This window comes from Bos javanicus, chromosome X, assembly GCF_032452875.1.
Source record: "Bos javanicus breed banteng chromosome X, ARS-OSU_banteng_1.0, whole genome shotgun sequence".
Taxonomy (NCBI): Eukaryota; Metazoa; Chordata; class Mammalia; order Artiodactyla; family Bovidae; genus Bos; species Bos javanicus.
The window spans coordinates 108,459,449-108,474,457 of NC_083897.1; the positions used below are offsets into that span (position 1 = coordinate 108,459,449).

Genomic DNA, 15,009 nt, shown 5'->3' on the forward strand with positions numbered 1-15,009 from the left:
TTTGGCCTACCATATGATCAATCCTAGAAAAAGTTTATTCTTGAGAAAAATGTGTATTCTGCTACTGTTGGATGGAATGCTCTCTGTCTGATCTATTTAGTCTGTAGTGTAGTTAAAATCCACTGTTTCCTGATTGATTCTCTATTTGGATGATGCATCCATTGTTGAGAGTGGGATATTAAAGTCAGCACATGTTACTGTATTGCTGTTTGTTTCTCATTTTATTTGTAGTAGTACTTGCTTTATATATTTAAGTGCATCTAACATTGGGCTCATAAGCATTTACAGTTGTTATATCTTCTTGATGAAATTGACTCCTTTTTCTTTATATAATGGCCTTCTTTGTCTCTCATGACCATATTTAGCTTAAAGTCTACCTTGTCTGATCTAAGTATAGTTATCCCTGCTTTCTTTTGGTTTCTACTTGCTTGGAATATCTATTTCCATCCCTTCACTTCATTTTATATGTGTCCTTAAAAGTAAAGTAAATCTCTTGTAGACAGCATATCATTGAAATCTTATTTTTTATCCACTCAGCCACGCTGTTTTTGATTGGAGAATTTAACCCATTTACATTTAAAGTAATTATTGCTAGATATTACCATTTTATTCTGTTGAATTCTTCAGTTATTGTATTCCTCAGCTCTAAGATTTCTGTTTTTCAGAAAGAGACTCACAGACTTAGAGAACAAACTTATGGTTGGGGGGAAGGAAAGGATGGAGGGATAGTTAAGGAGTTTGGGATGGACATGTACACATTACTAGTCTTAAAATGGATAACCAACCAGGACCTACTGTATAGGATATGGAACTCTCCTCAATGTTATGTGGCAGCCTGGATGGGAAGGGAGTTTGTGGAAGAATGGATACATGTGTATGTATGGCTGTGTTCCTTTGCTGTTCATTGAAACTATCACAACATTGTTTGTTAATTGGCTATACCCCAATACAAAATAAAAAGTTAAAAAAAAAACAAAAACAGTGGACACTTCTATCAACCCCCAAAAGATCCTGGTGTTTTTTTTTTTTTTTTTTTATGGTTTCTGTTTACTTCTTTAACTTTTTGTTTTGTTCATGTGCTATTGTCCTGATTTTCTTTAGTTGTCAATGTGTTCTTGTAGTTCACTGAAAGTTCTTTAAGAGAATTTTTCTGAATTCTTTTTCAGATAGCTTATAGACCTCTGTTTCATTAGCGTCAGTTGTTGTAACTTTTAGTTTCTTTTGGTGATGTCATGTTTAACTGTTTCATGATTCCTTGCATTGGTGTCTGTTCATTTGTTTAAGCAATCTCCTCCTCCAGACTTTACAGGTTCACTTCTGTAGAGAAAGACCTTCACCACTCATGATAGCTTTCAGCTGCGGGTCAGCTGATAGCTTCCACAGTCAGCAGGGCTTGCACTTGGAGTCTCATTGGGTGAGGCCATTGCCTATGCTCTGAGGTTGGGGGAAATGCCACTGACTGGGCTCCACTGTTGGGTAGGCCTATTGGCTGGGCTCCAAGTTCAAGCAGAACTACTAGGTGACCATCTCCCTGTTTGGGTGGGGCTACCAGTTTTGCTCAGCAGTGAGATGGGACCACTATCTGAGTTCTGATATCACCTCCAGTTGGGTAAGGTCCCAGACTGTGTTTGTTGGTAGGGTGGTGCCACCAGTTCAATTCCATGATTGAGCAGGACTATGGGTTGGTTCAGCAGTCACGCCTTGTTGTGTGGGATCTCAGACTGCACTCCACAACCCAATGGTACTGCTGGCTGGATTTTATGTTTAAGCAGGGCCCCAGGCAGGACAGAGTGTTTTTACATGGCTTCAGGTTGTGCTTCAGGATTAGGTGGGGCCACAGACACTGCCATGAAGTTGAACAAGGCTGCATGCTGCTGAGCTTCCTTGTTGGGTGGGACCGCAAGCTACCCTTCTTCATTGGACAAGATTACTAGCTGGGCTTCCTGCATGGGCAAGACCACAGGCTGTTCCCAGCAAGTGAGCCGGGCCATAGGCTGGGCTCCTCAGCTTATCATGGTTGTAAGGCTGGGCTCCTCAGCTTATCATGGTTGTAAGGCTAGGCTCCTGTGTTTGTTGGTAGGGTGTAGGAGTAGGTTGGGAGTGTAGGCTCGGCTCTGCCTCTCTAGCAGTGCCATAGGCTGGGTTCTCCTGTTGCCCAGGGTTACTGTTCCAGCTGCCTGGTTTTGACATTACTCTCCTCTATATGTTTGACTTAAGCAGGTTACATATTCCTTAACATAGTGATAAATTATGTCTTAGAATTGTGCCTCTCTGGTGCTTAGCTCCATATTGGGAATTTGACAAGTGAACAGTAAATGTGTGGTAGTTTTGTGATTAAACCCTGTAAGAAAATGAAGCCATTGTGGTATAAATTAGCTTCTGTGTGTGTGTATTTTCCTAAAGAAACAGAATTGCTGCTCCTCCATGCATACCTGCATTTGCAGTATGTATTTTTCTCCTCCAAAGTTTCTGTTGTCAGTAGCTCATAGTTATTATTGATTCATGCTGTTTACTGGTAGTAACTCTGTGGGCTGCTTTGCCGGAGGGATAATTTGATTAGAGGTACTGCTGTTTGACACCATTCAGGAAAATGTTACACTGTAAAGGGTATTGGATTTGTCACAGAGTGACACTGAAGAGAAACCGGGGATAGACAGGCTAATAACACACTAGCCTTGTTATTAAAATTGAGCCTTTTGGCATTTTTGTCCACCTTTTTTTTGTTGATATCCCTGCTTTCCTATGAAAGAAGCATGTGACCACTTTGATGACTTTTATTTGGCAAGGGCAGAAACTAATGCCAGATAAACAAGGTCATAGCCAACTGATATGGAGCCCATGTGTTCCAGAATACTGTGTTTCCATCTTCTGAGGTTAGATATCAGCTTTATTTATATAAGGGGGAAAGATTGGAAAGCACTGAAATGAAATGCTCATGTTGACAACATCAGTTTTAATGGAACTTGAATCTGACTGTGTGTGTGCTGTCTTTTGCAGAGGGACTCATCATCCAAGGATCTACCAGAGACCACAGGAAAACATGGGGAGAAGTAAGTCTCTCTTCACTTTTAAATAATTTAGATTCTCTCTACAGTAATCCACTATATACAGGAAATTAGATTTGCAACTCAAAGTTTTTTTTTCTTTTGTGGACAACTAAATTGTGTTTCTGGTTAGTGTTAGAAAGGTTTTGTCTGAAGCAGTGCTGTGCAGAGACAGGTTGCTCACTGGAAAGAGTTTTCCTCCCCCGCACCACTCCCCCACCCCTGCTCTTTTCTGAACATCTCTTAGTACAGGGAGAGAAGGCTCAAACTTGATATTATATAAACCTGCCCTAATCTTTGCTTCTTTACAACTCTTAGCAAAATTACTCATATGCTGCTAATGATTTCTAAGGCCTTATTGATAATAACATAAACAACAATATGATTGTACTATGCAACTAATGATAATAGGGGAAAAAATCACCTGTGAGGTTGACTTAAATGGCTTTGGTTGCCTGTAAAGTGTTAAAGACTGGAAATAAGACCCATTAAATCAATTCTTTTTGTCCATTTTTCATTTCTCATAAGGCTGTTATATGGGCAGTTGACAACAGACAAATTTAAGGTTATTTCTTTGTTAACCAGCCACTGCAGTGACCTGATGATAAATTCTAATCAACATAGGTCATGAAATCTGATGTTATAAAGGACCTCAAAGGAAGAGTTGGTGTTGGGTATTATAATGAGAAGAGTACTTGGCAGAGAGAGTCAGAGTCCTGAATTCAAGTTCTACCTCTACTGTTTTGATCAAATGCTGTCATTACTCTAAACTTGTCTGTTCATCTCTGTTCAGTTCAGTTCAGTTGTTCAGTCATGTCCAACTCTGTGACCCCAGCACAGAGTGCTGAAGCACACCAGGCTTCCCTGTCCATCACCAACTCCTGGAGCTTACTCAAACTCATGCCCATCGACTTGATGATGCCATCCAACCACCTCATCCTCTGTTGTCCCCTTCTCCTCCCACCTTCAATCTTTCCCAGCATCAGGATCTTTTCCAATGAGTCAGTTCTTCACATCAGGTGGCCAAAGTATTGGCATTTCAGCTTCAGCATCAGTCCTTCCGATGAATATTCAGAACTGGTTTCCTTTAGGATAGACTGGTTGGATCTCCACACAGTCCAAGGGACTCTCAAGAGTCTTCTCCAACACCACAGTTCAAAAGCATCAATTCTTTGGCACTCAGCTTTCTTTATAGTCCAAATCTCACATCCATACATGACTACTGGAAAAACCATAACTTTGACTATGTGGACTTTGGTTGGCAAAGTAATATCTCTGCTTTTTAGTATGCTGTCTGGGTTGGTCATAGCTTTTCTTCCAAAGAGGAAGCATATTCTCATTTCATGGCTGTAATCACCATCTGCAGTGATTTTGGAGCCCCCCAAAGTAAAGTCTCTCACTGTTTCCATTGTTTCCTCATCTATTTGCCATGAAGTGATGGGACCGGATGCCGTGATCTTAGTTTTCTGAATGTTGAGTTTTAAGCCAGCTTTTTCACTCTCTTCTTTCACTTTCATCAAGAGGCTCTTTAGTTCTTCTTCGCTTTCTGCCATAAGGGTGGTGTCATCTGCATATCTGAGGTTATTGATATTTCACCCGGCAGTCTTGATTCCAGCTTGTGTTTCATCCAGCCCAGCATTTTGCATGATGTACTCTGCATATAAGTTAAATAAGCAGAGTGACAGTATACAGCCTTGATGTACTCCTTTCCCGATTTGGAACCAGTGTTGTTCCATGTCCAGTTCTAACTGTTGCTTCTTGACCTGTATACAGATTTCTCAGGAGGCAGGTAAGGTGGTCTGGTACAGTCAGCAAAAACAAGACCAGGAGCTGACCGTGTCTTAGATCATGAACTCCTTATTGCAAAATTCAGACTTAAATTGAAGAAAGTAGGGAAAACCACTAGATCATTCAGGTATGACTTAAGTCAAATCCCTTATGCTTAAACAGTAGAAGTGACAGATAGATTCAAGGGATTAGATGTGATAGAGTGCCTGAAGAACTACGGACAGAGGTTTGTGACATTGTACAGGAGACAGTAATCAAGACCATCCCCAAGAAAGAGGATGGTTGTCTGAGGAGGCCTTACAAATAGCTGAGAAAAGAAGAGAAGCTAAAAGCAAAGGAGAAAAAGAAAGATATACCCATCTGAATGCAGAGTTCCAAAGAATAGAAAGGAGAGATAAAAACGCATTCATCAGTGATCAATGCAAAGAAATAGAAGAAAACAATAGAATGGGAAAACTAGGGATCTCTTCAAGAAAATTAGAGATACCAAGGGAACATTTCATGCAAAGATGGGCACAATAAAGAACAGAAATGGTATGGACCTAACAAAAGCTGAAGATATTAAGAAGAGGTGGCAGGAATACACAGAAGAACTATACAAAAAACATCTTAATGACTCAGATAACCACAATAGTGTGATCAGTCACCTAGAGCCAGACATCCTGGAATGCAAAGTCAAGTGGGCCTTAGGAAACATCACTACAAACAAAGCTAGTGGAGGTGATGGAATTGCAGTTGAGCTATTTCAAATCCTAAAAGATGATGCTGTGAAAATGCTGTACTCAATATGCCAGCAAATTTGGAAAATGTAGCATAGGCCACAGGACTGGAAAAAGTCAGTTTTCATTCCAATCCCAATGAAGGGCAATGCCAAACAATGTTTAAACGACCGCACCATTGCACTCATCTCACACACTAACAAAGTAATGCTCAAAATGCTCCAAGCCAGGCTTCAACAGTATGTGAACCATGAACTTCCAGATGTGCAAGCTGGATTTAGAAAAGGCAGAAGAACCAGAGACCAAATTGCCAGCATCTGCTACATCATCGAAAAAGCAAGAGACTTCCAGAAAAACATCTACTTCGGCTTTATTGACTACACCAAAGCCTTTGACTGTTCATCTCTGTGGTGGTATTAATAACATAGCACACTGTTAGCCTCAGATGGTTGTGGGTGGCATAATGTGAGAATATATATGAAAGCATGTTGAAAATCCTAATGTATAATGGAAGAATGCAGAGGTCTCTGCTCATTGCTGTCCTTGTTGAAGACGTAGATCTCCATTGGTTCTATCATTCAGTAATTAAAATGAAGTTATTTGATCAGATGCCTCTGTAGGCAGGAAGACTGGGACTAGGGTGTGTTAGAGAAAGAGTGCTTCCTTATGTTTGTGTTCTAGGCATCTTTCTCACCCCACACCAGTCTGGGCCCTGGTAGGCAGCCCCAAGGATTATAGATGGAAAATATCTTCCTGAACCTTGATGAGTCAGCTTTTGTGTGTTTTCTCCAGCACTCCCTCAGGGATTCTGATTCTGTCCCCACCTTCACAAAAGATACCTATCTCTGATAGTTTTGAAAATTTTAAAACCTGAATACATTTTTTTTAAATGGTCAAAGTTCTAGAACTAATCTATGCCAGGTCCTAACTCCAGTATCAACTATCAACAGAACCTTCTAGAGTAACTGGAATCATGGTTTGATTTTCACTTTCTTTCAAGCTTCAAGTGGATTTGGAGAATGCTATGATTCTTGGTTTTCATCATGGCCCTGTAGTGAAGAGAGCGGCACTGAGACAGGGCAACATACTCCTCCTTGTTTCCCTTCTTCCTTTTTAGAATAGTCATCAAATCATTATCAGTAAGTGCTTGCTTTAAAAGATGCCTCAGCAAGTGTCCGTTTAAATAGTCAGGCAGTTAATAGAGTTCTTGCTAAAGGATACTGCTTGTTAGTGTAATCTGCAAAGATGGAGAGGTTTCCAACCCGGAGATGAGATAAGAGAAGCACTTCCAAAAACGCTACTTTTACAAACACATGGCAGCTTGTAATAACAGCATTTTGACTATTTGTGTGAGCACTTTGAAAATATCCTTAACATCCTGAATTGCAAAGAATCTATCCTTGACACTCTAAGCTTTAGTTTGCCTGATTATACTTGTTAATTGCTGACTCTGTTAGTGAGGGGAAAAAAAAGATGCTACTGTGTGCTCTTTTTTTTTTTTTTTTCTGGCCGTGTACAATGAAGTTTTTACTGGCTTTGGCGAAGGTTCTCACAAACATAGCTCAATGTGTCATACAAAGGGACAGCAGAGGAAAATATCAAAAAGACATGTCATTGGCCTCATTAAGGAGCCACAAAAACAAAGAACACAGCTGGGAAACCATATAGTATAGATGAAAAATTAAATTGAGGTCAACTTCTTTTAGTATTCTTTGATGTTGGATGAAGAAATTATTTATAGATGTGTTAGAGGAATCCTTCTTTTGCTTGTATGATATGGAAAAATTCATAGTCTTACAAATGGTGGAGGGGATGAGAACAGACTTGTGTGAATCATTTCTCAGTAGACCATCAGCAGTGTCCATTGTATGTGGCGTTGAAATTCCATTTACCATATAGAGATTTAGTATTTAAGTAGGGTTTAGTTTTTATGATTCTTATGAATATATAATTATTTTGGTATTAACAAGTATCTGTAGAGTTCATAACTCATAGATATTTCTCCATTATCTTACTTGAGTTGTGAGAGAACCCTGTAGTATAAATATGGATTATTATTTTCATTTTATGTAGTATAAAACATAGTCATGAGAGAAAGTCTTATCTAAAGTCTACAGTTTATGCATGAAGAGTCAGAAGGCAAACCTAGGTCTCCTTATGTCATAGGCAGTTTTCATTTTCTTCCAATAAACTGTATTCTGAGCACCCTAGTCATCAGCTGTGTATAAAGTCAATTAAAAACCTAGGAACTACCTTATGGTGTGAAAGAAAATATTTTCTTAAAACTATGTTCTCACAGTATGGTGTTGGGGTGGGAGGAGAGGAAAAGAGAAATGGCTCAGTGTTCATCCTCATTTATGGTAACAGCTAAAACATCTGTGTCACATAGTGGAGTGCCTCACATATCAAAATCCTCTGAGCAGCAGTGGTCCCTGGCTACGGTAACTCAAAGGCAGCAGCACTGATTGGCAGTCACCAAGTTAAAGTAACAAGAAATTCAACTCAGAAGCTTGCTGTACACAACACACAGTGGGAGGTCCCCAAAGTAAGGGGCCTAGGACACCACTTCAATGGTGAAAGTCACCCTTCTTGATTGATAGGTTTTATCTCTGTGGTTTTTCATAACACAGAGAATACAATACACTGTGAAACACCAGAACAGTATGTAGTCAACAAGGAAAGATGCTGTTACAAAAAAAGAACAGCATGTATAAATTAAATTACGTGTAAGATTTTAGTAGAGAATTAACATTTTCACAAAGAAAATATGAGAATTTTACAAAGGTGCACATTTAGGCTTACCAGATATTATGTACCAGAAGTATCTGTAGTCATCTTCAGATAGACGTTAAAACTTTATCTACCCTTTCATCCTCTTCCCCCACCCCCTAGCCACTGAATAACTGGTACATTCATGATAAAATGACAAAGGTCTCAGTACTCCACAAAGCAATTTCTTGGGAGTTTTGTTGCTAAAAAATTTGAGGGTTGTTTTTGTTACAGAGTTTGAGTAGAATTTGATTTTTAGTCATACCTATTTTCCATCAGATTTTTTTCTATGTCAGAACACACTTCTCTTACTGTGTATTTTAAGTACTATAGCAGCAATTTATGGTATTTATTACTCTAATAGGCAGTTATGATGGCTAATTTCATGTCTTTACCATAATAACAAAGCTTGTGAAAGAAATTCATCTTGGCTTCTCAATAATAGCAAACTACAAGATGTTCCTACTCCTCTTTTACAGAATAAGAATAATATTTACCCATGAATCTTCAAACAGCTTTATTTTGCTTTGTTGTACAGAAAACAGTATCTGGAATTGCTGAACGATAACAGACATACAGGTTATATTTTTGGAGAATAATTAACATAAAATTATTGATTCCAACTCAAGCTGGAATCAAAATTGTTGGGAGAAATACCAGTAACCAGATATGCAGATGACACCACCCTTTTGGCAGAAAGCAAAGAACTAAAGAGCCTCTTAATGAAAGTGAAAGAGGAGAGTGAAAAAGTTGGCTCAAAACTCAACATTCAGAAAACTAAGATCATGGCATCCAGTCCTAACACTTCATGGCAAATAGACGGGGAAACAATGGAAACAGTGACAGACTTTATTTTGGGGGCTCCAAAATCACTGCAGATGGTGACTGCAGCTATGAAATGAAAAGATACTTCCTCCTTGGAAGAAAAGCTATGACCAACCTAGACAGCATACTAAAAAGCAGAGAGATTACTTTGCCAACCAAGGTCCACCTAGTCAAAGCTATGGTTTTTCCAGTAGTCTTGTATGGATGTGAGAATTGGACTATAAAGAAAGCTGAGTGCTAAACAATTGATGGTTTTTGAAGTGTGGTGTTGGAGAAGACTCTTGAGAGTCCCTTGTACTGCAAGGAAATCCAACCAGTCCATCCTAAAGGAAATCAGTCCTGAATATTCATTGGAAGGACTGATGCTGAAGCTGAATCACCAGTACCTTGGCCACCTGATGTGAAGAACTGACTCATTGGAAAAGATCCTGATGCTGGGAAAGATTGAAGGTGGGAGGAGAAGGGGATGACAGAGAATGAGATGGTTAGATGGTATCACCAACTCGATGGATATGAGTTTGAGTAAGCTTCAGGAGTTGGTGATGGACAGGGAGGCCTGGCATGCTGCAGTCCATGGGGTTGCAAAGAGTCAGACATGACTGAGCGACTGAACTGAACTAACATAAAAATATAAAGATGCCTCAGCACGTTTTCCATTTCTCCTCTTTTGGTATTTAGTCTTTGGAGATAGGTTTTACCTAGCTTAGAAGGTAACCCTAGACCTATAAATTCTTAATCCACCAAGTCAGTTTCCATCTTCATTTTCCATACTTAATAGTAACATGCCTTTGATGTCCTAGGATCCATGAACATGTGGTTGTGCTGTAGAGAAACAGTGATGGTGCTACCAGTTACAGTCTTTTGTTTATTATTATTAAATCATGGAGTTCTCAAGGCAAGAATATGGAAGTGGTTTGCCATTCCCTTCTCTAGTGGACCACATTTTGTCAGAACTCTCCAGCATGACCCATCCGTCTTGGGTGGCCCTACATGGCACAGCTCATAGTTTCACTGAGTTAGAGAAGGCTGTGGTCCATGTGATCAGTTTGATTAGTTTTCTGTGATTGTGGTTTTCATTCTGTCTGCCCTCTGATGAATAAGGATAAGAGGCTTATGGAAGCTTCCTGATGGGAGAGACTGACCCTCACAGAAGAATTGATGCTTTTGAACTGTGATGTTGGAGAAGACTCTTGAGAGTCCCTTGGACTGCAAGGAGATCAAACCAGTCCATCCTAAAGGAAGTCAGCCCTGAATATTCATTGGAAGGACTGATGCTGAAGCTCCAATACTTTGGCCACCTGATGAAAAAAGAACTGACTCATTTGAAAAGACCCTGATGCTGGGCAAGATTGAAGGCAGGAATAGAAGGGGATGACAGAGGATGAGATGGTTGGTTGACATCACTGACTCGATGGACATGAGTTTGAGCAAGCTCCAGGAGTTGGTGATTTACAGGGAAGCCTGGCGTGCTACAGTCCATGGGGGTCGCAAAGGGTCAGACATGACTGAGTGACTGAACCAAACTGATTAAACCATAGCAGCATCATTCCCTTGGCTCCTTTACTTCAAAGAACCCAAACATATCCCCTCCACTTACCAAGACTTAATGGAAGGAAAGATGGTTCATAGCTACTAGAGTAAATTTCTAAGTTCTTTGAGTCTCTGCTGAATTAGTGCTCAGTTGAGGTCAATCCTAAGCTTTAAGTCAAGCCATACAGCTCCATATTTTCAAACAGGGAATGCGCATTCAAACTGACAAGGCTTGTAAAGTGACTGTTTAATAATGTACTGCCTAATTTTATTTGACAGCTCCCAGGTTTATAGTTCAAGTGAAGGCACACATTCAAAGACAATTGTTTCATTTTCTGGCCTATATTAAATCTGAGAGTCTTGCTGTTATGGTAGCATATTCATGCCTGTGCAGTTCAGATGATGTCACCAATTTATTATAAATCCTTATCTAGCTTCATAATTTTGTAACAGTAAAACAAATCTACTTGGAGCTGGCAACAGCCATTATTTTTTTCCTGGCAAGATTTTCCCATTAGAAAACAAAAAATGAGCTTACTATGTGAGGTTCAGGCTGCGTTTAAAAAAAAAAAAAACCTCATTATAGTGCTTGATGCTTTTTGTCTTTGATACAATCCTCTCTGCCTTTTACCTATTGAAGAAGAGAATAACTTTGGTACATAAATTTAGAATGGCTTTTTAACCCTAGCACTGTTGACATTTTAAAAATTTGAGGCAAAATACATAATATAGGCAAAACAATTCATATAACATAGAATTGACTCATTTAAAAAAATAATTTTAGTTTTTAGTTATTTTAGTTATTTAGTTTTGGCTGTCCTAAGGCTTTGCTGCTGTGTGGGCTTTTCTCTAGTTGTATTGAACAGGAGCTACTCTCTAGTTGTGAGCAGGCTTCTCACTGTGGAGCTTCTCTTGTGGAGTATGGGCTCTAGGATGCACGGGCTTCAGTAGTTGCAACTCCTGGGCTCTAGAACACTGGCTCAGTAACTATTGTGGCACACAGGCTTAGTTGCTCTGTGGCATGTGGGATCTTCCTTAATCAGGGATTGAACCCATGTCTCCCACATTGGCATGTGGATTCTTTACCACTGAGCCACCAGGGAAGCCCAGAATTGACCATTTTAAACTGTACAATTTAGTGGTATTTAGTACATGCACAATATTGTGTAACTTTAGTACCAAAACATTTCCATCACCTCCAAGGGAGACCTTCTCTACCCATTAAACAGTCAGTCTCTATTTTGCACTCTCCCAGGCCCTGGCAACTTATTGGCTGATTTCTAGCTCTATGGATTTATCTATCATGGATATTTCATATAAGTGGAATAATATAATATGTGCCCTTTGGTGTCTGGCTTTTTTCACTTGGCATAATGTTTTTTTAGATTTATCCATGTTGTATTAGTGCCTTATTCTTTTTTTTATGGCTGAATAATATCCCACTGTATGAATGTATTACAATTTGATGAGTCATTCATCAGTTGGTGGACATTTGGGTTGTTTCCACCCTTTGGCTAATTGGAAATAGTGCTCCTGTGAACCTTGATGTACAAGTTTTTGTTTGAGTATCTGTTCTCAATTCTTTGGGCCAGATTTGTAGGAGTAACTATCAACATTTGGGACCAGATATGTCTTTGTTGTGGAGGCTGACCTGTGCATTGTAAGATGTTCAAGCAGCATCCTTGGCTTCTCCCCACTAATTGTACCTACTCCTCCAAATTGTGAGAATCAAAAATGTATCCAGGGACTACCCAGGTGGTCCAGGGTTGAGAAACCACCTTGCAATGCAAATTTCAATCCCTAGCTGGGGAACAAAGACCCCCACATGCCACGGAGCAGCTAAGCAACAGAAGATCTCACATGACACAAGGAAGTGCCTGTGTGCTGCAACTGATACTCAGCACAGACAAATAAATACTTAAAAAAAAATTTTTTTTAAATATATCCAGACATCGCCAGATGTTCCTTGGGGGTGCAACATCACCCAAGATAGAAAACCACTGATTTAGAATGAAGGATAGTCATAGTGAAAGTCACTTAGTTGTGTCCGACTCTTTGTGACCCCCTGGACTATACAGTCCATGGAATTCTCTAGGCCAGAATACTGGAGTGGGTAGCCTTTCCCTTCTCCAGAGGCTCTTCCCAACCCAGGGATCGAACCCAGGTCTCCTGCTTAGCAGGCGGATTCTTTACCAGCAGGGAAGCCCCAGAATAAAGGATAGGAAATCTTTAGAGATAAGCCAAACAACACCATTGTGATTTTCATAGAAGTAATTTGAGTCTCAAGGAGAGCGTTAGAGTCAGTGCTCTGTGTCTTCAGTTATCCTCAGGTTCCACAACCATGAATTCAATCCACTAAGGATCAAAAATACTGGGAAAAAGTAAAAATTTCAGAAAGTTCAAGAAAGCAAAACCTGAATTTGCTACATGTCCTCAACTGTTCACATAGAATTCATGTTGTGTTTGCAACTATTTATGTATAATTTACATTGCACTGGGCCTCCCTGGTGGCTCACATGGTAAAGAACCTGCAATGTAGGCAACATGGGTTTGATCCCTGGGTCAGGAAGATCTCCTGGAGAAGGTCATGGCAACCCACTCCAGTATTCTTGCTTGGAGAATCCCATGGACAGAGGAGCCTGGAGGGCTGCAGTCCTTGAAGTTGCAAAGAATTGGTCACAACTGAAGCAACTGAGCATGCATGCCATTTCACATAAGGGACTTGAGCACCTGCAGAATCTGGTATCCATAGGGGAGCCTGGAATCAATCCTCCACAGCTGCTGAGGGACAAATGTATATGGTTGTCAACAGAAATGATCAGTAAACCAATCTATGATAGGAATAGAAAGGAATTTTGTTTGAGCCAAACTAAGGATTAAGGAAGCCAAACAAAGGAAGCTGAAGCGCCAGTATTTTGGTCACCTGGCGCAACCAGCCCACTCATTGGAAAAGTCCCTGATGCTGGGAAAGATAGAGGGCAGAAGGAGAAGGGGATGACAGAGGATGAAATGGTTGGATGGCATCACTGATGCAATGTACATGAAGTTGGGCAAACTTTGGGAGATGATGAGGGACGGGGAGGCCTGATGTGCTGCAGTCCATGGGGTTGCAAAGAGTTGGACATGACTGGGCAACTGAACAACAACAAGGACTATAGCCCAGGAGACAATTCATATCACTCTGAGGAACTTATGCTGGAGAAGTTACGCTGGAGTTTTCAGCATGTTTTTTTTTTTTTTTTTCATTCAATCAAAATTTATTGAGTAGCAACTGTGTGCCCAACACTGGGAATACAGTACTGAACAAGATGGGCACAACATCTGCCCTCATGAGCTTATAGTCTAGCAGCCCGCCAGCCAATTAACATCTGTAATTTTTATATTGCTGTCACAGTAAGTGCTCTGAAATGGGCCTGGTGCTAAGAGAAGATTTAACAGAAAGTCTTGACCTACATGGAGAAACCAGAAACGTTCTCTGTGGAGAAGAAACACTTAAGATTAGCACAGTGGGAAATGGAAAAGTGTTGCAAGCAGAGAGAACAGCCTGTGTGCCGGCTCTGAAGCAGGAAGATATTTAATAAACAGAAAGCCAGCCAGTGTGACTGGGACACAGGGAACGAAGAGGGGGGTGATGCAAGGTAGAGGCTGATTTATGAAAGGTCTTTAGATTTAGGACTTTCTTCCAAAAGCAGCTGGAAGCCACTGAAGAATTTGCAGGAGGAAAGTTAGATGCTGAGGTTTGTTTTTAGCAGCTCACTCTGCTGTGTGTGTGGCTGGTTGTTGTTTAGTTGCTCAGTCATGCCCAACTCCTTTGCGACCCCATGGACTGTAGCCCGCCAGGCTCCGCTGTCCATGGGATTCTCCAGGCAAGAATACTGGAGTGGGTTGTCATCTCCTTCTCCACAGCACAGTTTTGTATCTTGTCAGAACAAAAAATACCATTTTTGCTTTTTGTCCTGACAAGAAGTTAGGGATCCATTCCTTCAAGATTTCGAAACAACAATAACAAATCAGCATGTACACAGGAGTCAGTATAGCCTTGGTACCTGGGAAGGGCATCTCATCATTGAAGGAGCACCACCATTGGCAGCCCAGGAAGGGAGGCATTTAATGTTTATTTTTAACATAGACGTTTTTTACTTCTGATGAATGCACACTTTTCTTTAAGGATCAAGGAAGATGTAGGGTGTTTGTTTGATAGGCCATAAGCAGGCTGTTTTAGTTAGCATAAACTTTGAGTTTAATCATATATAAGCCAGAATGACTCCCCCTTACCTTAGTATGTGAAATTTGCTTCCATTATGGTTCTAGAAACCAAGATGTAGTGCTGGTCC

General features: G+C 40.3%; 2 protein-coding genes across 2 annotated transcripts in view; both read left to right on the forward strand.

The window, feature by feature from the left end:
* Positions 1-15,009, forward strand: part of LOC133243494 (transcription factor E2F6-like) — a 70,028-nt gene that overhangs the window by 48,579 nt on the left and 6,440 nt on the right. The window contains exon 2 of the mRNA XM_061410455.1: positions 2,998-3,050. The gene's annotated coding sequence lies outside the window, so the exon portion shown is untranslated. The remainder of the gene's footprint in view (positions 1-2,997; positions 3,051-15,009) is intronic.
* PRRG1 (proline rich and Gla domain 1) overlaps positions 1-15,009 on the forward strand; it is a 143,760-nt gene that overhangs the window by 48,572 nt on the left and 80,179 nt on the right. Inside the window, exon 2 of the mRNA XM_061410456.1 lies at positions 2,998-3,050. Coding sequence (XP_061266440.1) covers positions 3,041-3,050 — 10 coding nt within the window. The 5' untranslated portion in view covers positions 2,998-3,040. The remainder of the gene's footprint in view (positions 1-2,997; positions 3,051-15,009) is intronic.